At 35.0% G+C, this 23,487-nt stretch overlaps 1 protein-coding gene across 5 annotated transcripts in view; it reads left to right on the top strand.

Annotated features, from left to right (window-relative positions):
* Positions 1 to 23,487, top strand: part of USP15 (ubiquitin specific peptidase 15) — a 141,571-nt gene that overhangs the window by 85,478 nt on the left and 32,606 nt on the right. For 3 of the 5 annotated variants that reach the window (XM_007105257.3, XM_007105256.3, XM_007105258.4), the window contains 6 exons: positions 12,798 to 12,971; positions 14,686 to 14,844; positions 14,924 to 15,148; positions 22,225 to 22,308; positions 22,399 to 22,493; positions 22,591 to 22,782. In XM_007105257.3, the coding sequence (XP_007105319.1) occupies positions 12,798 to 12,971; positions 14,686 to 14,844; positions 14,924 to 15,148; positions 22,225 to 22,308; positions 22,399 to 22,493; positions 22,591 to 22,782 (929 nt within the window). Of the gene's footprint in view, positions 1 to 6,192; positions 6,339 to 12,797; positions 12,972 to 14,685; positions 14,845 to 14,923; positions 15,149 to 22,224; positions 22,309 to 22,398; positions 22,494 to 22,590; positions 22,783 to 23,487 lie in introns of those variants that run through there. The other 2 variants (XR_003680304.2, XM_055085567.1) reach the window with 2 other exon arrangements.

Below are 23,487 nucleotides of genomic sequence, written 5' to 3'. Positions count from 1 at the left end.
CTCCTAGAGAAATGGAAATAAAAACAAAAATAAACAAATGGGACCTAATGACACTTAAAAGTTTTTGCACAGCAAAGGAAACCATAAACAAGATGAAAAGACAACCTTCAGAATGGGAGAAAATATTTGTAAACGAAGTAACTGACAAAGGATGAATCTCATGCAGCTCAGTATCAAAAAGCAAACAACCCAATCCAAAAATGGGCAGAAGACCTAAATAGACATTTCTCCAAACAAGATATACAGATTGCCAACGAACACATGAAAGGATGCTCAACATCATTAGTCATTAGAGAAATGCAAATCAAAACTACAGTGAGTTATCACCTCACACTGGTCAGAATGGCCATTATCAAAAAATCTACAAACAATAAATGCTGGAGAGGGTGTGGAGAAAAGGGAACCCTCTTGCACTGTTGGGAATGTAAATTGATACAGCCACTATGGAGAACAGTATGGAGGTTCCTTAAAAAACTAAAAATAGAACTACCATATGACCCAGCAATCCCACTACTGGGCATATACCCTGAGAAAACCATAATTCAGAGAGAGTCACGTACCACAGTGTTCATTGCAGCTGTATTTACAATTACCAGGACATGGAAGCAACCTAAGTGTCCATCGACAGATGAATGGATAAAGAAGATGTGGCACATATATACAATGGAATATTTCGTAGCCATAAAAAGAAACGAAATTGAGTTATTTGTAGTGAGGTGGATGGTCCTATATACACTACCAAATGTAAAACCAATAGCTAGTGGGAAGCAGCCGCACAGCACAGGGAGATCAGCTCAGTGCTTTGTGATTACGTAGAGGGGTAGGATAGGGAGGGTGGGAGGGAGGGAGACACAAGAGGGAAGAGATATGGAGACATATATATGTGTGTTGCTGATTCACTTTGTTATAAAGCAAAAACTAACACACCATTGTAAAGCAATTATACTCCAATAAAAATATTTTTTTAAAAAAGAAATCGTATTTTACCATAGTAAAAACCACATTGTTCACACACTCAGTAAACACATACTGACCTTCCTGGATGCTAGACAGCAATGCTTTTTCATACGTCTGCCAACTCTAAAAAGAGAAGTACCTAAATATTTTGAGCAGTGACAATATCAATGAAACAAACATATAGTCTCCTAAAGTAATTAAGTAAAAAATGATGTTCATATGAATTTGAAGTATTTACTGGAAAAATCACTCTTTGCTTTATAATCAAGTCCCATGTATAATTAAAAATATGTCTTCATTTAGATTTTTTTAATATATAAATTTATTTATTTATTTATTTTTGGCTGCTTTAGGTCTTCATTTCTGTGCGCAGGCCTTCTCTAGTTGCGGCGAGGTGGGGGCTACTCTTCATTGCGATGCGTGGGCTTCTCATTGCCGTGGCTTCTGTTGTGGAGCGTGGGCTCTAGGTGCTTAGGCTTCTGTAGTTGCAGCACACGGACTCAGTAGTTGTGGCACATGGGCTTAGTTGCTCCACAGCGTGTGGGATCTCCCCAGATTAGGGCTCGAACCCATGTCCTCTGCATTGGCAGGCAGATTCTTAACCACTGTGCCACCAGGGAAGTCCTATTTAGAGAGATTTTGTTTTGAGTATAAACTGAATCATTGACTGACACACACACTCCAATATACATACACACATACATATCTATTATGCATATATGAATGAATACATATATTTTTAAATAGTTTTGGTATATGATTAAGGTATTTTGTGTAATTCTTCAGTATTGCCCAGGGCTTGTCTAAGCATTATGTGCCTTGCCCAAGAGAAAGCTTTCAGTAACTGTTTTTAAAAGAAATTAAAAACAAGTTCTTGACCAAAATATTACTAACTGTTCATAAGGAAATTCTTAATAGCAAGATATATACTTATGATTCCTCTTACCTTCATTGAATACCATACCAAAAGTATCTATATCATCATAATTATGCCACCATCTTCCTGAGACCTCTCTTACCTTCCCTGAGACTTGTTCCATTAATTGTCTCTTCTTTGTTCTATATCTTTAACCGCACCTTTTCACTGTCTTCCTTTCCTCATATATGCATGGTCAACTCTTTTTTTTTAATGGGGTGGGAGGGAGATGGAGTGAGGAGGACCCTTCACCTTGAAAAGGGTGGTCTGTCCTTTCTCCCTACTTTCTCATGTCCCATTCAATAACCCTCATGTCTGCAGCTTAGCACAGTAGTTAAAGCTTAGATTTTGCAACTTGACTGCTTGGATTCAAATCCTAGTTCTGTTACTTGTAAGTTGTGTGACCTTGAATAAGAAACTTTAGTTTATCTGTTAAATGAAGATAACATGCTTAAGTGCTTGGCACATAACAAGCAATGTGTAAGTATCAACTGCTGTTATGTCATCACTGTGACCATCATACCACCCCATAGAAATTGTTTTTGGTAAGGTCATTCTTGACTCCCTGTTTCCTAGGCTCTTTGTAGCCCCTTTACCTTTGAGAAGTTGACATCTGCTTAAAAGTGACAAATCCCAGATCTATCTCCACCATACTTCTCCCTCCTGAGTTTCCCTCCAAAATATAACTATTAGATGAACATTTCTGCCTAAACAATATTACAGATAACTCAAACTCAGCATGTCTGTGACTAAACGTATCTCCTAGAAGCCCAATGCTTTTATTTATTATACTCCCTTATAGGTGCAACCATTAATTAACCCAAGTCAAAACCTGAGACTTACCACAAGTTCTATTCATTCTACTACCTCTTAAATGTCACTTGTATCTATCTTTTCCTTTCGTGTCAGTACAGTATTTTAACACTTGAGCATCTTTTAAGTGAACTGTTGAAAAATACATCTAACTCATCTCTTTGTTCCATCATTTATCCTCTTCTAATCCATTTAGTACACTGCTCCCAGAGTCAGTTTTTAAAAGCAAATACCTCCTTGCTTAAAACTCATTTCCGGGACTTCCCTGGTGGTGCAGTAGTTAAGAATCTGCCTGCCAATGCAGGGGACACGGGTTCGAGCCCTGGTCCAGGAAGATCCCACATGCTGCAGAGCAGCTAAGCCCATGCGCCACAACTCTAGAGCCTGCATGCCACAACTACTGAAGCCTGCTCGCCTGGAGCCCCCTCACCCCCACTGGGGAAAGCCCACACAGCAACGAAGACCCAACGCAGACAAAAAATTAATTAATTAATGATTTTTAAAAACCTCATTTCCTATCACCTAAAGGATAAAATCCAAACCGGACCCTACCTAGCTCTTTAACCAAAACTAAAGGTTCTTGGAATTCATTAAGTTTCAAATCTCTGTATACATAATGTTACCTCTTCCCTCCTTGCCTTTCACACACACACATGCGTGCATGCGCATACACATACAAATACACACACACCCCTTTTCCTCTATCTCTTCTGGACAAATACCTAGTACACAGTAAGAATCATGAAGTTAGAGGCTATCTTTGGTTTTCTTTTATATCCCCAATGTTTGGTATAATGCCACATAATAGTAACTACATTAGAACAGTGTTTCTCACAGTGTTTGGATGAGACAGTGCTGGTCAACAATAAAATAACTATAGAAGTTAAGCATAAGTGAGTGATCCAGAACTTTTATAGCAGTTAGGTTAGTTTCATATCTATTAAATCTAATAATTTTAAAATGGGTCTTTTCTGTATGTTATTTCTTATTTCATTTTTCTAGTGGTTCATTTTTATTTTCTAAAAAACTTTATAGAAGTATCAGTCTGTGACAGTTTGAAAATTTAAAAAGATACTAGTCCTTCCACATAGATGATTTGAGAAACACTGCATTAGGAAAATTTGCCTGAAATATTTAGTTCTTGACCTGTACCAGATTAATGATATTTCTGGAACTGTCTAAATGTCAAAGAGCACAATAATTTTTAAAAGAATTATAGCTTGTAATATATATATTTACTTCTTGCAAAGACCTACCAATTTATATAAAGTCTAATAAACACTACAGCTTATGTTCTGCCAATGTAGCCAGTCTGATAGCACTTGCATTGGGCTGCCATGTTAATCACAGCTTGGCAGAACATACCCTACTACTCTGCAAATTGTTTCTTGAACGATTTCACAGTGAATGGCATGAAGACATCATTTTAGAACAGAATTTCTGTATTTCTAGTCTCTTAACATAATGGTCTTCTGTTCTTAATATTTGTTGAGTGATTAATCAAATAAATTTAAAGTTCTCTTTTATTATGAAAATAGTTAGAAACCTTCATAGTTATGTTATCACATAGTCCTTAAATTTCTGTTTCAACTCAGCTTAAATATTAATATTGTCAATTATGGGCCTAGTGTAATGAAATGATACAGAGAAGTATATGACTTGGTAGTTCTTTTAAAGAATGTAGTAAGTCAGTTAAACTTCTAAAAAAAATTCTGCTGTCCCTTTCTTTATGCCTTAGCAGGATAACTAAAAGATTAACAAATCACATAATTCTTAATACTAATTTATTCAAAAATGTTTCTTTACTGAATATTATGTTCAGGGGACTGAACAAAACTATAAAACCCTTGTTTTTTCTTAAAACCTTTCACTATCTTGCTTAAAATATTGGCATTCATTTCATTGTGAGCCAGTTTTGAATTATTAATAGGGTAATTAATAGGTAATTAATAAGCTACTAAACATTAAAATTGAACTAATACGCTTTAGTTCTTTAAAATAAATATAACTTACTCTAATATTTATTGTTATTAGAACCATTTAGCTTCAGCATGCTTCCCATAAACTGAATATCTAAACATAAAAATCATTCAATAAATAGCCTGTTACTTAAAAAAAAAATTAAACAATTGCTGTTACAATCTAGTAGTTTTAAAGCATCATACAACTACCTGAAGCTTATAGCATCATTGTTGATCTAATCATTATCCCAGAAGCTTTCAAATTTCTCTCTATTGCCAGTGGATCTTCTATCCAGTTTCTACTTTCAGCTTTTAATATGAAAAAAATCACTGGTCTTTATATAATCATGTTTTTTTAAGTGTGACATATCTAGTTACAGGACTTACTCACTGCATGTAACAGGGCAGTCCTTTTGACAAAATTTTCCTTCCTCAATCCCATAGATGAGGAGGGGAAAGGCATTGACATTTCTTTGCTAGCCAAAAGGTTTCCCATTAGTTCTCATACTTCCCAAGCTTTCATAATAATTCTTAATTAAATTCAAGTAGAGTGTGATAAGAGATTACATAGAATTTGAAGAAAGGGTGACAACAGGGACTTTAAATGAAGTTTAATTTTATTCATGTCCTAAGCATAGTGACCAGATTAATGATAAATGTGAAAATGTTAGAACATCTTTGTCCAATTCAAAAATACTGCCTTTAGAACTACTTTATGTAAATTTTCAATATTTTAAGTCAAGTGTATGGCAGTTCTCTCTTCACTAACTATGTGGGAGAGGGAAGAAAACATACTTAAAGTTTTTTAAAACTAAATAAATAAAAAGAAAGTTATATCCACTTATATTTTACTTACACAAATTTGTTCTTTAAAGAAAGCTTGAAGAGAGAATGGAAATGTAAAGCAAAATAGAGCTATAGTTATATTTGTTTTCCTAATATATATGGAGAAACTTCAGAATTGATCCCAAATATAATGAGATTTGCCTTTCCTAGGAAAAAAAATAACAAAAAATAAAACATGAAGTATCTTAAAAATATCTCATTTTCCAAACCTCCGTGGTGAAGGGGCAGGCTTATATTTGTAGTTCTTCATTGTAAAAGTCTACGTCGTAGTTTTCTGTCTTATCCACTACTTTTTTACAGAATTTGAGCCAGTATCCCAGTTTTAATAAAATGCTTTGAAGTTATACAGTACCCTTTTAGAATGTTTATAGCCTTGTCATGACGAATTGAAAAATAACAGCATGACAAATTTGAAAATTCTTTATCCATCTAATCTTAAAATCCAATATAAGGTATTTGGGGGTATTCTAAGATTACTTTAACCATGGATTACTTTAGGTTTTATTTTTTAAATCATAAGAATATAAAATGGTTTCCTCATTTTAGATTGGGTTTTTATTTTTAGTATTGGTCAGTTTGAAAGTGTAGCTGCTTTAAGAGTTGTGAGTGGCGTTACATTTTGATCAGTTACAGAATGAGTTACACAACTCAAAGGCTTTAGGTAATCACAAATTAAGTTTGTTTTCTTTCCTGTTCTAGTTACCGGTTTACTAAAATAGTGAGCATACATGATCACTTGAAAATTGGGCTTCTGGAGCACCTGAACAGAAAGGGAGTGGTTCATATTCAGCATTACAAAAGACAACTTTCTCTTTTTGAAGGGGATTACTTTGACTATTTTCCAGGTACTGGGGAAATTCCAGATTCATTACAAGTTATTGGGATGGCTATTAATTATTCATTTCCTAAAATATGTTGATTATAGACTTGAGATTTGGTTATATAGTAGAACTTTATTTCAATTCATCAATTTTAAAAATATATACAGAAGTTTATAGTGATACAAAATTGAGACTCTTACATGAGTCACTCTTTCAGAGAACTCGAGAAACATCAGTCTTACTGATCAGAACATATTTAATGGAAGAACTTTTTGAAAGTAAGAGGAATAGGATTTTTGCATGTGTATGTAGGGAAAAGTTATGTACAAAACATTGTAGTCTTTCCATGAAATTTAAGTAATGAGAGAGAATCATAATTCACATAATACTCCAATTTTAGGATGTTGGGTTAAGGGCAGAAATGTATAACCAGAGAATTTTTCATAGATAATTAATACCTTATAAAATAGTCCAATGGTATATGCATTCCTTTTAAAAAAGTTCTTCATGGTGACAGTGATTAAAGGTCCATATACATTGAGCCATATAGAATGTCCACTGGATGAGATACTTGATTATTTAGAAGAATTTTTTTAAGAATTGTGGTGTCTAGTGCCAGGTTGATTTGGGAAAAAGAGTCTTCATGAAAATATATTACCAAATATTTTTCTTTCACATATCTTTTACTTATATGGATTTATCTTGACAGTTATTTTTTGGAGTATTCACAATAGTTATTTTTCCTTCATTAGGAAAGCCTCTTTAGGCATTATTTGGACTTTATTTTTGAACTTGTAGAACTTTAAATTGGTTATAGTTATATAACAGGGTGCAATTCAGATCTTAGTCAAGTGTTTTCCCACTGTTCTCAGTCTCTAAGGACTGATTTACTGTATAAGTTTTTATTCATTCATCACACCTTCATTACGGTATGTGCCAGGCATTGTGCTAGATGCTAAGTTACAAAGGTGAATAAGACATGGACTCTGCTCTCAAGATAAGGACAGTCTAAGTGAGTTCAAGGTATAGCATTAGTCCAGAAGAAGGAATGTTAGTTCTTCCTTGAGGTGCTGAGATGTTGAGATGAGTTTTAAAGAATAAGTAGGAATTTCTAACAGGGGAAGAATGTTCTAAGAAGGGGAGGAGTACATGCTAAGGCTCAGTCTTAATACGTTAAACTAAGGAATATATCTTAAGACCCCTTACTCAAATTCACGTTCAAGAATACTCTTACTTGCAATTTCCATTTTAAATGCATATGTGAGCACAAGTAGAGAACTACAAAGCCATTTTGAGGAACAGATACATTTGCTCACAGAACGATTGGCTTGCACATAATACACCATTCTCATCATTCCTCATGGATCAACATCTTTTCATGCTAGCTTATATCCTCAACCTTCCAGTTAGCCAGCTGTGAAGATGCTGTATCACAAAGGCTAAATTAATGAATGCCGAAAGTCTACCATACACTAAATATGAAATTTTAGTATTTCATATTACCATATACTAAATGTGAAATTTAGTTTTTTAATCCTTAGATCTTCAAATGCTCTTGTCAGTTTTGCACACTATTAACTTGCCTAGGGATCATAAAAAACATTTAAATAAATAATTTTCCTAGTTAACAAGTGCATTTGCCTGTTGATTAATGTAGCTTTTTTACTTTTTCTCTTTTGCATCAAGAATTGAAACTACTAGTACAGAATCTTTTTCTTCAGTCTGATTATTGCTTTATTTTTAACATGGTATTTGACAGAATTCTACCCAATATTAGGACCAACTCTAGACACAATTATAATACAAACAAAATGTGGCTTGAGATATGTGTTTTATGAACAGTCACATTACTTCATATATGGACCTCATTTTTTGGGTGGTGACTTGTAAGAGGTAGTTCTTAAACTATGAAAGTGTTGGCATTTGTCAGTGTCAGGCAGTTGAAATCAAATGAATTAACAGGTGAAGCTCAAAATGGCATGTGACTATTAGAATGTCACAAAACTCATAAGTAGCTGTAAAAATAACATACTAATATTGTTTATATAATCCTTTTTGTTTTTATCATACATTCATATATATTCTCAGGTTTTGTGGGGTTTTTTTTATTCTCAGTTTTTGCTAAGAAAAACCATGTATGTTAAGGATGTGGGGGGGTTTTTTTATTTTGCAGTTCAGGAAACATTGAGAATAAGAGATATATCCACATAGGCACAACATATGTTGTATGATTTGTAGTCCATATTACATTACTGGAGTAAAGTATCATGAGTTAAAAAGGACATTTCCTATGTCTACATATGTAGGACTTCTAATATATATATGCCTTAAGAAAGGAATTGTTTTGGAACAGTCCCAATCCGATAGGAAAGTGATGTTTTTTATAGCAGAAGAATCTTAGAGAGAAATGCTTCAGAACTCTGGTTATAGTTTTTACTATTGAACTAATGAAAGTTATCTTTATTCTTTAAAACATTGTATTTAATGGCAGCCAGTCCAAGTATCCTATTTTCTTGTAATTGTCAAAGATGTTCATGTTTCTAAGATAGCCTCATGTTAAAAGATTTAATAATGAGTTACATAAATTAAAAATCAAGCTGTATTATGACCAAATTTAAGAAATGGTCTTCTTTCTTCTACCAGAATGATGGCATTGAATATTGATGTCACCTGGAGGAAATATTTTAGTTGTTTGAGCTCTATTCCAATAGTTCCTTGAAATTTATACCAAAAGAGGACTTTTAATGTTTAACTGGTTTTCATATTATTTCAAGAACATAGTGACTCCTATAATAACATTATATTCAAGGTGAAGGAGAAAATTATGGTATTTTCAAGGTGAGGAGAAAAAGTCTAACATCAGTTTAGTTTTTAAACTATTATGAACTATGTAGTAGAACAGTTAAACTGGCTGTTGAATTTCTGTATCTGTGTTTTAGAAAATTTTTAGAAAAATTAAGGTTGTGAGTTCCTTAAAACATTATGTTCAGCAAATAAGATGCTTTGGGGGACCATTTAGGATTTAATAGTTAACATTTAAATATAAAGTTTATCTCAAATATATTGGTTATGATATTTTGACAGGAAATACAGGCAGTTACTTATTAAGACTATTTGTGTTTTGTTGTGTAGTTTGTTATCAGTGAATTATAATCAGTTTCAAACCGGCATGAGTCACTATGAAAATAAGCACTGGTCTCTGTGTTATTGACTTTTTAAAAATCCAAGTAGAGGCCCACTACAAGGCAGATGGTAGATTAAATGAAAGTCAAACAAAAGGGAACCAGGGAGTTTTTAATAGGTGCTGTCTTTTTAGGTTTAGTATTCAGGTAGAAGTGCTTGAAGAAACTTTTGAAATTATTCATTACAAGCAAAAATATTTTTGCCTCACTTTGTGATATTTCATTCAACAAAATTTGAGTACTCTGTGCCAAACGTTGAAAGAAAAGAGTTAAATAAAAGAAGAAGGGGGCTTCCCTGGTGGCACAGTGGTTGAGAGTCCCCCTGCCGATGCATGGGACGCGGGTTCGTGCCCCGGTCCAGGAAGATCCCACATGCCACGAAGCGGCTGGGGCCCATGAGCCATGGCCGCTGAGCCTGCACGTCCGGAGCCTGTGCCCCGCAATGGGAGAGGCCACAACATTGAGAGGCCCGCGTACCTTCGTGCCCCGGTCCAGGAAGATCCCACATGCCACGAAGCGGCTGGGGCCCATGAGCCATGGCCGCTGAGCCTGCACGTCCGGAGCCTGTGCCCCGCAACGGGAGAGGCCACAACAGTGAGAAGCCCGCAAACCGCAAAAAAAAAAAAAAAAAAGAAGATGAAGAAGAAATGGGGGATAGATAAATACATAAGTAAATATAGGCAAAAAACATTTTAACTAAGCATGCATTTATTGTATACATGCTAAATGCCAAGGGACATTGTGCTCAGTGCTAGAGACATGAATTTAAAGGATATCATGATTCCTGCTCTCGTGGAAGTCTCAGTCCATTTGGCAAGACAGACAACCTAAAAATTAAAGTTACAGTGTATTATAAAATAAATGCTGTAATAAATAAGCACTAAGCAATAAGGAAACATACAGGAAGAAACACTATAAGGGAACCTGGGAATTCTTCCCAGACAGGATACCTGAATGGTTTAGTAGAAATTAGTAAGGCAAAGAAGGTATATTTCATATAGGTAGAGTAATGAGAACTTATAAAGTGAGAGAATGCATGGAGGTCAAAGAACCACAAGTAATCAAATAAGGCTGGGATGGAAGTTTTTTTTTTTTTTTTTTAAAGGTATTTTATTGACAAGGGATGAAGCTAAATAGATGGGCAAAAGACAGACCCTTCTAAAGATTTGAAATTTTAATCTGAAATTGCTATTAAAGGATTTGTAGCAAGGAAGTGGCATAATTAAGTCATAAATTTTAGTGGCAAATTTTAGAAAGATCACTCTGGATGCTATGGAAAGCTGAAAAGATTTTCAATTATAGTTGGAAGCTCTTTGCAAGATACAGATAAACATGAATAATTAGGTAAAAACAAAGCTCAAGAATTATTCATGTTTGCACAACTTGATTTTTTGAAGTGTTTAAACGGTAAAGCATTAGGTTCTGTATATAACTTTTACACGCAGTAGTAGAATATTATATTCTTAGTATAACCCTGAGCTGATCAAATATAAGGATTTGAAAACTAATTGATAATTGTTGTAAATGCTGTCTGACCTCCATTTTGCCTCATCGACTATTTAGTGTTGGTCCTTTTTGTACTAAATGAGATGATACTGCTAAGTGATGGCATTTATGCCCTGTGTAGTCATGGTGTATTCTAGGTTGCCTGGCCCTACCTCCAGTGCTGGGTTTATAATTAAAATGACATATATTACAAAAAGTAAAGAGAAAATGAAACTCAGAAGGCCTGTAAGATTATGAAAGTTTGAGATATAAAAGGAATTAAGAGGAAAGGTAGAAAAAAAATCCCTTCCCTAATTACTTCCTATACTGTAGCTTACCTGTTGTTCACATAAAATATTTTACTGTTGAAAAGGACATGTAAATAACTGTATAGGCTGTATAGCCCAACTCAAACATTTTTTAACTGTTGATAGTACTTTCATTGCCTAAGAATAATACAATAACAAGTTCAATGATATTGTAAAGAGTTCTCCCTTTTACCTTGAGGTAGGGGTCAGACTACCAGTTTGGACAGTATTATTTTTATTAGAAAATTCCAGAATAGATATCATAGTTACATGAGTACACATAAATTGATTTATAATTGAAACCACAAAATATAACGCCATAATCTATTTTTAAGAATTGAATATGCTTAATTTTGGAGTCTTAGCCAAACAGTATATGACATATAGTCATAGTTTATAGCATCCAAGTTATCAGCATGAACTCAGCAGGCTGAACCTTTCATAGTTACCAAAACTATTTAACTTGTTCCATATGAGTGGTAAGCAAGCTTTGAAAAAACTTTTATTTCCATTAATATAAGTCTGAACTGTCATAAGAACAGGTTTCTACTACTTAACGTGCAAGCAACTAGCTTCACTTAAGGCACTTTGTCACTTTACTCCAAGGCAAATATCTTCCTGCAGCCAAAAAAAAGTTAACCTATATGACCTTATGTCTGTGTCAGTCATTACATGTTCTAATTAATGGCTCTAGACATCTACTTGATAAAGTAATATTCGGTTCAAAATGAAGTCACATTTTATGGTATTATCAACTTAAAAAATTATTTCATCGAGATAAAATATCGTGGAAAAACTGTACCTCCACTGTCTATTTTATTTTAAATCCTAAACTATTTAATTCAAAATGGAACAGAGCTGAAGAATTAACTTATTCATAATTTTAATCTTGCCATAAAGGAGAGTTGGATTGTTGTGTTATTAAAGTAGAGCTAGAAGAAGTAAGAACACAATTAGCCAGAGTTCACATAACAAAAGTTTGTTTTCTGAGGTTCAGCTGATCAGTACTCTCCCTTCTAAAAATGGTTGATCCCAAAGGAAAGTTTAGAAGGCTGCTCTTTCATGATAAGCAGCTGACAATGGAAGCAGTAAATACCTCTTTAAAGTTCGTTTCTTGCTTGCGCTCTGTCTCAGTTTTTACCTACTCAGGCTAATTTGCAGATGCTTGGGACGATTAGACAATCCATAATTTCTACCAGTCAAGTAAAAGAAGGAAAGAAAATTCTGAGCTTCTCTCCCAGTTAACCAGTAGTTTGCTTTGATTAAAATTAATGCAGATTTTACAGCAACAAATATTAGCATTTTCATGTACTATAAGTAATTGACTTGAAATTTGGGAAATGAATAGTTGAGTACATCATTTGAGTGTTTATATGAACAGTTACTTAGTAGTGCAAGAGGCCATCATGTAAATTTTTCTCTGTATATTATCACTTTGTTTCTCTCTACATTTTAACATGTTTAACGTGTGGTTTCTTTTACTTGAAAATATATTTTATTCTTTGCAGTGTTTGAGCAATACACCTCCACTTACTGAATATTTCCTGAATGATAAGTATCAAGAAGAACTGAATTTTGACAATCCCTTAGGAATGAGAGGTGAAATAGCTAAATCTTATGCTGAATTGATCAAGCAAATGTGGTCTGGAAAATTTAGCTACGTGACACCAAGAGCCTTTAAGGTTAGTATGGTAAATACATTTTCAACAAGGCCTATATCACACCCAAGAGGACAAAAGTCTTTGGGAAAGGGGTAGAAAATCATAGCTATTACAATGGTTTGTGGCCCTCCAAAGGGACTCAGCACATAAATACATACACAGCATATATGGTATTAAATTTTCAGGGTGGGGCACATAATAGATGATTAATTTAAACTGTCCAAAAAGAGTTCTGAAGGATGGTAAAGGAAATAATGAAATAAAGTTTGAGAAACACTGGTATGGTTCAAAATGACTATAGACAGGAGTGAGCATTTGCAGATTGTTTTAGCATACAGCACATCTCTGAGAAACCTACATAAATATTTTATACAAATGTAAAGACTAAATTTGGGCATGTCATTAAACTCTAAGAACTCTATATTTTGCGAGTCATTATTGGTTTGAAAAATTATTGAAATGAAACTGGTCTGCAAAGTAAGCACTAAATATTAAATATATTTTCAATATAATTCTTAAACTTCTATGTTTTTTCTTATTTGTGAAGTAGTTAATTCTTAGAATCAAAATCTCACATAATTTAGTTTGTCATTCAAATAAGAATTGAACTGAAATTTAGCTTTATATTGTTAAAGTTTTCCTAATTAATTATATGGGTGAGATTTATGAGAAATTTTAAACGTTTGAAGAAAATAAGCAGTTTTCAACTGTTTTTTATACAACTTAAATGATGTTCACATAGAACATGGACTGGGCAACATTTTATTAACTATGTACTAGTTCTTAAAAAATAAAAAACAAATCAAAATAAGTCCTGCATTTATCTTCCTTAACTTTCCAAACTTAGAACAAACTAGTTCAGACAAGTCATTTCTCAACCCTTATCCATGATTCCAATTAGTTTCATTTTACAAGATGTTCTCAATTATGTGTAAATAGGTCCTTGATATCTGACTTTATTCTTTTGCATTTCTTTTCAGTCTCATCAAAAAATACTTAGCACTGCAAAGACTAGGAAATTATATATGAACATGAATATTCTTTTTATCTCTATGAGATTTATCCTCTCTTTACACACAGAAACTAAATGAGAGCCTTGTACTTTTTTCAAGTGACCCAAAAATGTTACTGAATTTTAAGTCTTTAGTGTTTCCCAATCCTTCGTACAAAACTATACCATATTTTCTCAGTGTTCTCTCCTTAGGTCAACATTTCTCTTTTACAGATTAGTTTTCATTATTAAAATATTTTTAGATATGTAATTCTTTACGTGTATTTATCCATATGTAATTATCATGTCTGCACATGACTGTAAAAGTGCCACAAGTTGATTTGAGGGTTACAAATAAATTTTATTAAGTAGGTGAATTCACAAATATGGAATCTGAATAATGAAAATTGACTATACATATATATATATATTTTTTTTTTTTTTTTTTTTTTTTTTTTTTTTTTTGCTGTACGGGGGCCTCACCTGTTGCGGGTTTTTTTTTTTTTTTTTTTTTTTTTTGCTGTACGTGGGCCTCTCCTGTTGCGGAGCACAGGCTCAGCGGCCATGGCTACGGGCCTAGCCGCACCGCGGCACGTGGGATCCTCCCGGACCGGGGCACGAACTCATGTCCCCTGCATCGGCAGGTGGACTCCCAACCACTGCGCCACCAAAGAAGCCCGACTATATATTTTTTAAATCAATCTTGTCCCTAGAAATGATTTTATAGTTTTGCATCTCTTACAGACACAGGTAGGACGTTTTGCACCTCAGTTCTCTGGATACCAGCAACAAGACTGTCAAGAACTATTAGCTTTCCTATTAGATGGACTACATGAGGATTTGAATAGAATTAGGAAAAAACCATATATACAATTAAAAGATGCTGATGGAAGACCAGATAAGGTAAATTTAACCATATTATTGTCACCATTGTTATAATAATGTGGTATCTCTTTGTAATATGTGTCTGTTTTCCTTACAGGTAGTTGCTGAAGAAGCCTGGGAAAACCATTTAAAAAGAAATGATTCTATCATAGTAGATATATTTCATGGCCTTTTTAAATCAACTTTAGTTTGTCCTGAATGTGCTAAGATTTCAGTAACATTTGATCCTTTTTGTTACTTGACACTTCCATTGCCCATGAAAAAGGAACGTACCTTGGAAGTTTATTTAGTTAGAATGGATCCACTTACGAAACCTATGCAGGTAGGAAGTGATTAATTTCTTTGCATTTGTTATTTTTATAAAAGATTAGTGTTGAGTCCTTATGCCTCAAGTACAATTCGATAATAGCAGTTTTGCATAAGAGATTTTTATACACTAATTAGTACAACTTTTCAGAATCTTGAAAGGGTGAGGGATGTGTGTAAAGTACCATTATTTGTCATGTAAAAACAAAATTCTCAAAGACCTTTTCTTATCAAAGAAAAATGAGAGGTGGTTTGATTTTACAATATTGGTATGAATATTAGCTTACAAAGATTAATAACATAGTAATTGCCCAGTTTTCCAACTTGAACTTTCTTTAATGTTTATTGTAATTTTTTTCCTACTGGCTGTTGGAAGAGAAACTAATACTTGCTATACGTTTTGATTCATATTATGATAAGATAATGGTATATTTATTTTTTTAACATCTTTATTGGAGTATAATTGCTTTACAATGTTGTGTTAGTTTCTGCTGTATAACAAAGTGAATCAGTTATATGTATACATATATCCCCATATCCCCTCCGTCTTGCGTCTCATTTCCACCCTGCCTATCCCACCCCTCTAGGTGGTCACAAAGCACCGAGCTGATCTCCCTGTGCAATGCAGCTGCTTCCCACTAGCTGTCTATTTTACATTTGGTAGTGTATATATGGCAGTGCTACTCTCTCACTTTGTCCCAGCTTACCCTTTGCCCTCCCTGTGTCCTCAAGTCTATTCTGTACGTCTGCATCTTTATTCCTGTCCTCCCCCAGCCTTTTTTTTTTTGATTCCATATATATGTGTTAGCATACAGAATTTGTTTTTCCCTTTCTGACTTACTTCGCTCTGTATGACAGATTCTAGGACCATCCTCCTCACTACAAATAACTCAATTTCGTTTCCTTTTATGGCTGAGTAATATTCCATTGTGTATATGTGCCACATCTTCTTTATCCATTCACCTGTCGATGGACACTTAGCTTGCTTCCATGTCCTGGCTATTGTAAATAGTGCTGCAATGAATATTGTGGTACATGACTCTTTTTGAATTATGGTTTTCTAAGGGTATATGCCCAGTAGTGGGATTGCTGGGTCATATGGTAGTTCTATTTTAGGTTTTTTAAAGAACCCCCGTACTGTCTTTCATGTGTTTCTTGGCAATCTGTATATCTTGTTTGGAGAAATGTCTATTTAGGTCTTCTGCCCATTTTTGGATTGGGTTGTTTGTTTTTTTGGTATTGGGCTGCCTGAGCTGCTTGTATATTTTGTAGATTAATCCTTTGTCAGTTGCTTCGTTTGCAAATATTTTCTCCCATTCCGAGGGTTGTCTTCTTGTTTATGTTTTCCTTTGCTGTGCAGAAGCTTTTAAGTGTCATTAGGTCCCATTTGTTTATTTTTGTTTTTATTTCCATTTCTCTAGGAGGTGGGTCAAAAGGGTCTTGCTGTGATTTATGTCATAGTGTGTTCTGCCTGTGTTTTCCTCCAAGAGTTTCATAGTGTCTGACCTTATATTTAAGTCTTTATTCCATTTTGAGTTTATTTTTGTGTATGGTGTTAGGGAGTGTTCTAATTTCATTCTTTTACATGTAGCTGTCCAGTTTTCCCAGCACCACTTATTGAAGAGGCTGTCTTTTCTCCATTGTATATTCTTGCCTCCTTTATCAAAGATAAGGTGACCATATGTGCATGGGTTTATCTCTGGGCTTTATATCCTGTTCCATTGATCTGTATTGCTGTTTTTGTGCCAGGACCATACTGTCTTGATTACTGTGGCTTTGTAGTTTAGTCTGAAGTCAGGGAGCCTGATTCCTCCAGCTCCGTTTTTCTTTCTCTGGATTGCTTTTGACTATTCAGGGTCTTTTGTGTTTCCATACAAATTGTGAAATTTTTTGTTCTAGTTCTGTGAAAAATGCCCTGGTAGTTTGATAGGGATGGCATTGAATCTGTAGATTGCTTTGGCTAGTATAGTCATCTTCACAATATTGATTCTTCCAATCCAAGAACATGGTATATCTCTCCATCTGTTTGTATCGTCTTTAATTTCTTTCATCAGTGTCTTATAGTTTTCTGCATATAGGTCTTTTGCCTCCTTAGATAGGTTTATTCCTAGGTAATTAGTGTATAGGAATGCAAGAGATTTCTGTGCATTAATTTTATATCCTGCTACTTTACCAAATTCATTGATTATCTCTAGTAGTTTTCTGGTAGCATCTTTAGGACTCTATGTATAGTCTCATGTCATCTTCTAATAGTGGCAGTTTTACTTCTTCTTTTCCAATTTGGATTCCTTTTATTTCTTTGTCTTTTCTGTTTGGTGTGGCTAAAACTTCCAAAACTGTGTTGAATAATAGTGGAGAGAGTGGGTAACCTTGCCTTCTTCCTGATCTTAGAGGAAATGGTTTCGATAATGGTATATTCAAATACCTGTAATTTTTAGGCATCTTAAGAACCTGGAAAAGAATTGGAAATTTAGTTAGGCTAAAAATACTTGTTTCAATAATGTTCTAATCTTTTAACAGTTTGGGTTATCAAATAACACTTAGTCTATGCAAGAGCCCTCTGCTAGACCTTAATATCAGTTGTCTCCCTGATTCTATTGCCTAGTGTTATAATTGGATTATTTTACATTTTATGGAGCAAAACACTATATTTTCTCCCTTTATTAATCAGTTAATCCTTTTCTGACACTTGAGCCACCCTAATAAAAGTATTTCCTTCCTTTTCTACCTTCTGTTACCCTAATTTCTATTATAGCACTTACCAAATTTTATTATGACCTTTGGTTTACTTTACTTTTGTCCCCAGACCATGAATTCTTTGAAGAAAGGAACTTTGTAAATCTTTGTATTCCCAACCCTCATGACTTAGAAGTGTTCAAAAATTTTATTCATTCACATGGGCACCTACTGATTGTAAAGCTCTGGTAAACAAAACAGACATAGTTCCTACTTTAGAAGATTCTTTATTAAAGATCTTAGTTTAGGGTTCCAGCCAGAAGTGCAGTTTGTTAGAGCCTATTAGTTGTATTAGTCTGCTCGGGCTGCCATAACAAAATAGCATAGACTGAGGGACATAAGCAACAGAAATGTATTTCCCCACGGTTCTGGAGGCTAGAAGTCTAAGACAAGAGAGCCAGCCCGGTGGTTTCTAGTGCAGACTCTTCCTCACTTACAGATGGCCGCCTCCTCTGCTGTGTCCTCACAGGGCAGGGAGAGAGACTGGGAGCACAAGCTTTCTGATGTCTCTTCTTACAAGGATGGTAATTGCATCATGAGGTCCCCCCCTTCATGATCTCATCTAAATCTCTCAAAGGCCCTATCTCCAGTTACCATCACATTGGTTGTCAGGGCTTTACGTAGGAATTTTGAGACAACAGAATTCAGTCCATAGCAGTGTTCATGAAATCTATATGAAAGGTATGCCTTGAACAAAGTTGTCATTGTACCGTTCATTTAGTGGAAGTGTTTGGGTTTACTGTCAACAGGGCATAGAATATGAAGTATTCATAAAAATGTAGTACTTTCATCCAAAATAATTAAAGTTGGTAGAGACTAGTCATGTACTCAGTTATGCAAATTTCACCCATTTCTTTTGCTATTTATATATTTGCTTCATGAACTCATTGAACCTGGTATCTTCATGTCAGTATTTCATCCAGCAGTGCTGAGAATATTTTAGAGGACAAGAGAGACATGGCACTTGCCCTTATCCATGAGCAAGGTTAATAAATACCTGCTTTTATTTTTGGCCGGGGGCATATATGTTCACATGTCTAAAATCACATCCTTTAGATACTCACTTATTCACTTGTTTAGAAGTTTAGGATTTTTAACATTCTTTTCGATGGAGAGAAGGTATAGCAATGCTAAAATACATCCTTAACCTCTCTAGTTTGTAACTTTACAAATATATGCCAGTGAGTATAATGGAATAAGAGAGGAGTATAAAAAAATGAGTAAAAATTTATTGCAACATAAAATAAATGTACTCTATTTCTCTGTACTCATTTGTTAAAGATAGTACTTTCCCGTGCCAATAATATAACATCTATTATGTAGAAGCAAATTGAAATCAAATTACACATTAACCTGGAAAGTATGTGTTGAATGGTCTTCTGTAATTTGGGTTTTAAATTATTTTCCAGCAATGTGAATTTCACTAATTTACCTCTTTTCTCACTTGGTGACCAGAAGCATAAATTTGTGGAGGTTAGAGCCATGATCAGCACAGAGGAATTGGGATTTTTTTTTCCTCTTGGAGACAGTAACAACTCAAATCCAAAATGATCACCTCATTAACACTGTGCTTTAACCAGCTCTAGAGGAAAAGGGAATTAGCTAGGTTAGCCCACTTGATGAGTTTTCCCATCACTGAAGTTGATTTGAGTCATGGAAGTTTATTTGTAATTGTGTTGAACATGTGTTACGTATTGGACTCACATACTATGCAAGATGCTGGAAATACAAGGGTGTTCCTAGTCTTTGTTCTCAAGAAGCTTTTCATACACTGTGAAAAGTGCTCTGACAGGGTGCTGTAGGGATATACAGAAGGAATAACCTACCCAAACTGGTGATGATGCCTTTGCTGAATCCTGAAGGATGATTAGGTTTTAAATTTAATCACATGTAAGTTGGGAATGAAGTATTATATAGAACAAGAGAGTGACACGTACAAAGAGCTGAAGGCAAAGGAGAATGCGGCCCACTTCTGGAAACTACAAGTAGATAATATGGTAAGCAGAAGCTAGATCACAAAGAACCTTGGTGCTTTCATAGAAAGTCTGGACTTCATCCTAAAAGACTAAGGGAGCCATTAAAATGTATTAAGTATAAAGAGATTGTGTGGTCAGATTTGTATTTCAGAAAGAACATTCTGGCTAGTGCAAAGATTGGATTGGAGGGGCTTAGATCAGATGTACTAAGACCAGGTAGAAGGCTTTTGCAGTGATGAGATGACAGAGGACAAGGGCTTGAACTCTTAAGCTAAGTGTCAGGATGGCAGTCAGAGAGAAGAACCAGTTGAATATAGGAGTTGAAAATGTATTAAGAGTATTCAAGTTTATTGAATTGGAAAACTGAGGAGAGAATGGTACTCTTTGTTTTAATGGGAGATGTAGGAAGAAAGGTTTAAGAAGAAACCTATTTTAGTATTGGATATGTTGACCTAACATGACCTAAATCTGTGTTTAGTATTGGACAAGTTGAGATTCATGAGGAAAATTGGGGAGAGATATCAATAGGCCTTGACTTTATGTATGTAGACTAGAGGAGAGAGGTCTGTGCTTGAGATATAAATTGGGTGGTGAGCTCTATGAAGATGGTAGTGAATGTGTTAGAAGGATGAGATCACCCAAATGATCATCTAAATCAGAACTGTTTTAAAAATAAAAAGGGCCATATTAATAATTATACCAGGACAGCAGGCTAATCTAGGACTCGCCAAAGCAAACTGGGATATATTGTCACCTAGTCTAAGGAAAGCGTATAGAATCAAGAAGGCTGAGGATAAAACTCTGAAGGATAATGCTAGAGGGTAGTTCTTTACTCAAAAGCAGGTGTGACCAGGACATTAAAGAATAAGAAGTGTAGTGTCATAGGGAGAGGAAAATTTTGAAGGAGGCAGTGGTCAGCAGTAATGCTGCAGAGAGTTCAATAAAATAAGGACTGATAAAGATTTGGTTAAATGATAGTATTGACAGCCCTGGTAACAGGTTAAATAAAGAGGTGAAGGCAAAAGCCAGGAGTGGATAAATAAGTGAATGAGAGATAAAGAAGTTATGATAGTCAGTGTAGACATTACTTTTAACAAGGTTATTTATAAAGCAGAGGAGAAAGGGAGATAATTAGTGGAAAATTATTAGGAGACAGTGAGAGACTGTTTTGTTTTTTGAGACTTGTATACAGTTCAGTGCTTTTATAAGAGTCAAGATAAAATGAAATAAAGGATAATTGCTGGGTTTATGTTCTAGAGCAGCGGTCCCCAGCCTTTTTAGCACCAGGGACCGGTTTCGTGGAAGACAGGTTTTCCACGGAATGGAGGCAGGGGTGGGGTGGGGTGGGGGATGGCTCAGGTGGTAATGCGAGCGATGGGGAGCGGCAGTGGAAGCTTCGCTCGCTCGCCTCCTGCTGTGCGGCCCGGTTCCTAACAGGCTGTGGAACAGTACTGGTCTGTGGCCCAGGGCTTGGGGACCCCTGTTCTAGAGGAGGCAGAAAAGGATAGATGCCAGGGTTAGCCTTGAATGGGAAGAGTAACACCTGATTCTCTTTCCTTGTGTCAAAAGAGACAGAGAAAAGGACCTTTTAGACTCAAGTTTGTAGGGGGAACAGTAAGTTGGAGATTTTCCTATCCAGTAGCCTATATTTTTCTCAGTGAAATAGGTATTCTGCTGATAGTGAGGGGAGAAGTGGTAAAATTAAAAGCCTAAGAAATGGTGAATATTTTAAATAGTTATTGAGAAAAATAAGAGAATAAGTTAATAAAGGCTACACAGAAGACTTTCTGGCTGGTGTTGAAGGATCAGTTGAGATTGAGCACTGTGAGTCTGTAGTACACCAGTCTCTGAAGTTGAGCAGTTTACTCCAGCAATCTAAACAACTCTGAGAAAGTACAGCAAGAATAAAACTGAATAACAAAGTAATTAAAGTTTTTGCAATGAGTGGTTGAAGGGATGAATCATGGGGGTGGAAGGGCATGGAAATAGTAGGGAGCTGATAAACTAGGAGAAAATTGAGAATTAGAAGGACTAGATATCTCAGTGCAAGCCAAGAATAGGAAAGAATGAGTTTCCAGGAAAAGTAAATAGTGATTAAACAGTTAAGAGTCTAAGATGTCACAGGTGGTGCAGAAGATGGCAAGGTCCAAGAAGTGAACTACGGTTGAAGCAAGTGTAGGTCTTTGAATTGAGGAGTCAGGGAACAGTAAGATAAACCATCCATGTGGACTTTGTCACCCAGGATGATGCCAAGATTGGAGACAAGACACGGTGAGCCAGATGCCACCGTGAATGTGAGGAAGTAACCGAAAGGTCCATCTCACCTAGTGAATATTTTCCAAAGTAATAAATGTATTATAATTTTTTTTTGTTTTTTTAGTACAAAGTGGTTGTCCCCAAAATTGGAAACATACTTGATCTTTGTACAGCGTTGTCTGCTTTGTCAGGAGTACCTGCAGATAAGGTAGGATGTTTCTGGGTTTAAAGTATGTAAGTTGGAGTTTAATTTTTCACTGTTGTAAAACCAGCTTAATAGAAATTTATTTCCTTTTAGATGATAGTTACTGATATATACAATCATAGATTTCACAGAATATTTGCAATGGATGAAAACCTTAGTAGTATAATGGAACGGGATGATATTTATGTGTAAGTATGAAATCTATTGTGCAAATATTACTTGAGAAGAAATTGAAAAGAAATATCATAAAATTTTCAGAGTTTATAGTCAATTTTATCCTTATAGGTTTGAGATTAACATCAATAGAACAGAAGATACAGAGCATGTGATTATTCCTGTTTGCCTGAGAGAAAAATTTAGACACTCAAGTTACACCCACCATACTGGTTCTTCACTTTTTGGTCAGCCTTTTCTTATGGCTGTACCACGAAACAACACTGAAGATAAACTCTATAATCTTCTGCTTGTGAGAATGTGGTAAGTGCCAAACAATTCTACATTAACAAAATAAAATATTAAATAGCTAATAAAAGTAAACATGCAAGGTACTATCAGAATATAAATAGTTGTCTGTATTATTTCAGCTTTGTTTAGATGGGTAGCAATGTAAAAAATCACATTATAGTCTAATCCAGTTTCTTGATCATGTAAACTACATTACTGAGGTAATTTTAAACCCAGGAAGCATAAATTCTTTTAGTTGTTTTACACCAAAAGTTTACATTTGGAAGAAGATAGGAATTTATTCATGTTTGCACTCTGAAATCATAACAAATGTCATATGCTTCATTTCTTTATACACTGTGCTCATACTGATAACAACTCACACTAATAAATATTTTTATTTAAAAGGATAAACTTTCATGGTTGATCCTTTTTCAAGGCAACACCTTTTTGTTTTCCTAAAACCTTGATTTGAATTATAACGTAATCAAGAATGCCATTTGCTCCCTTTCTTTTATCCTTTATAGCTAACATATTTAGTTTTCTTTCTTGCATACCTATTTTAATATTGTAGTCCCATAAACCATACATAAAGGTGACATTATAGGGCTTCGCTGGTGGCGCAGTGGTTGAGAGTCCGCCTGCCAATGCAGGGGACACGGGTTCGTGCCCCGGTCCGGGAAGATCCCACATGCCGCGGAGCGGCTGGGCCCGTGAGCCGTGGCCGCTGAGCCTGCG

This window comes from Physeter macrocephalus, chromosome 6 (genome assembly GCF_002837175.3).
Source record: "Physeter macrocephalus isolate SW-GA chromosome 6, ASM283717v5, whole genome shotgun sequence".
Taxonomy (NCBI): domain Eukaryota; kingdom Metazoa; phylum Chordata; class Mammalia; order Artiodactyla; family Physeteridae; genus Physeter; species Physeter macrocephalus.
This window is presented reverse-complemented; position numbering and strand designations above follow the sequence as displayed.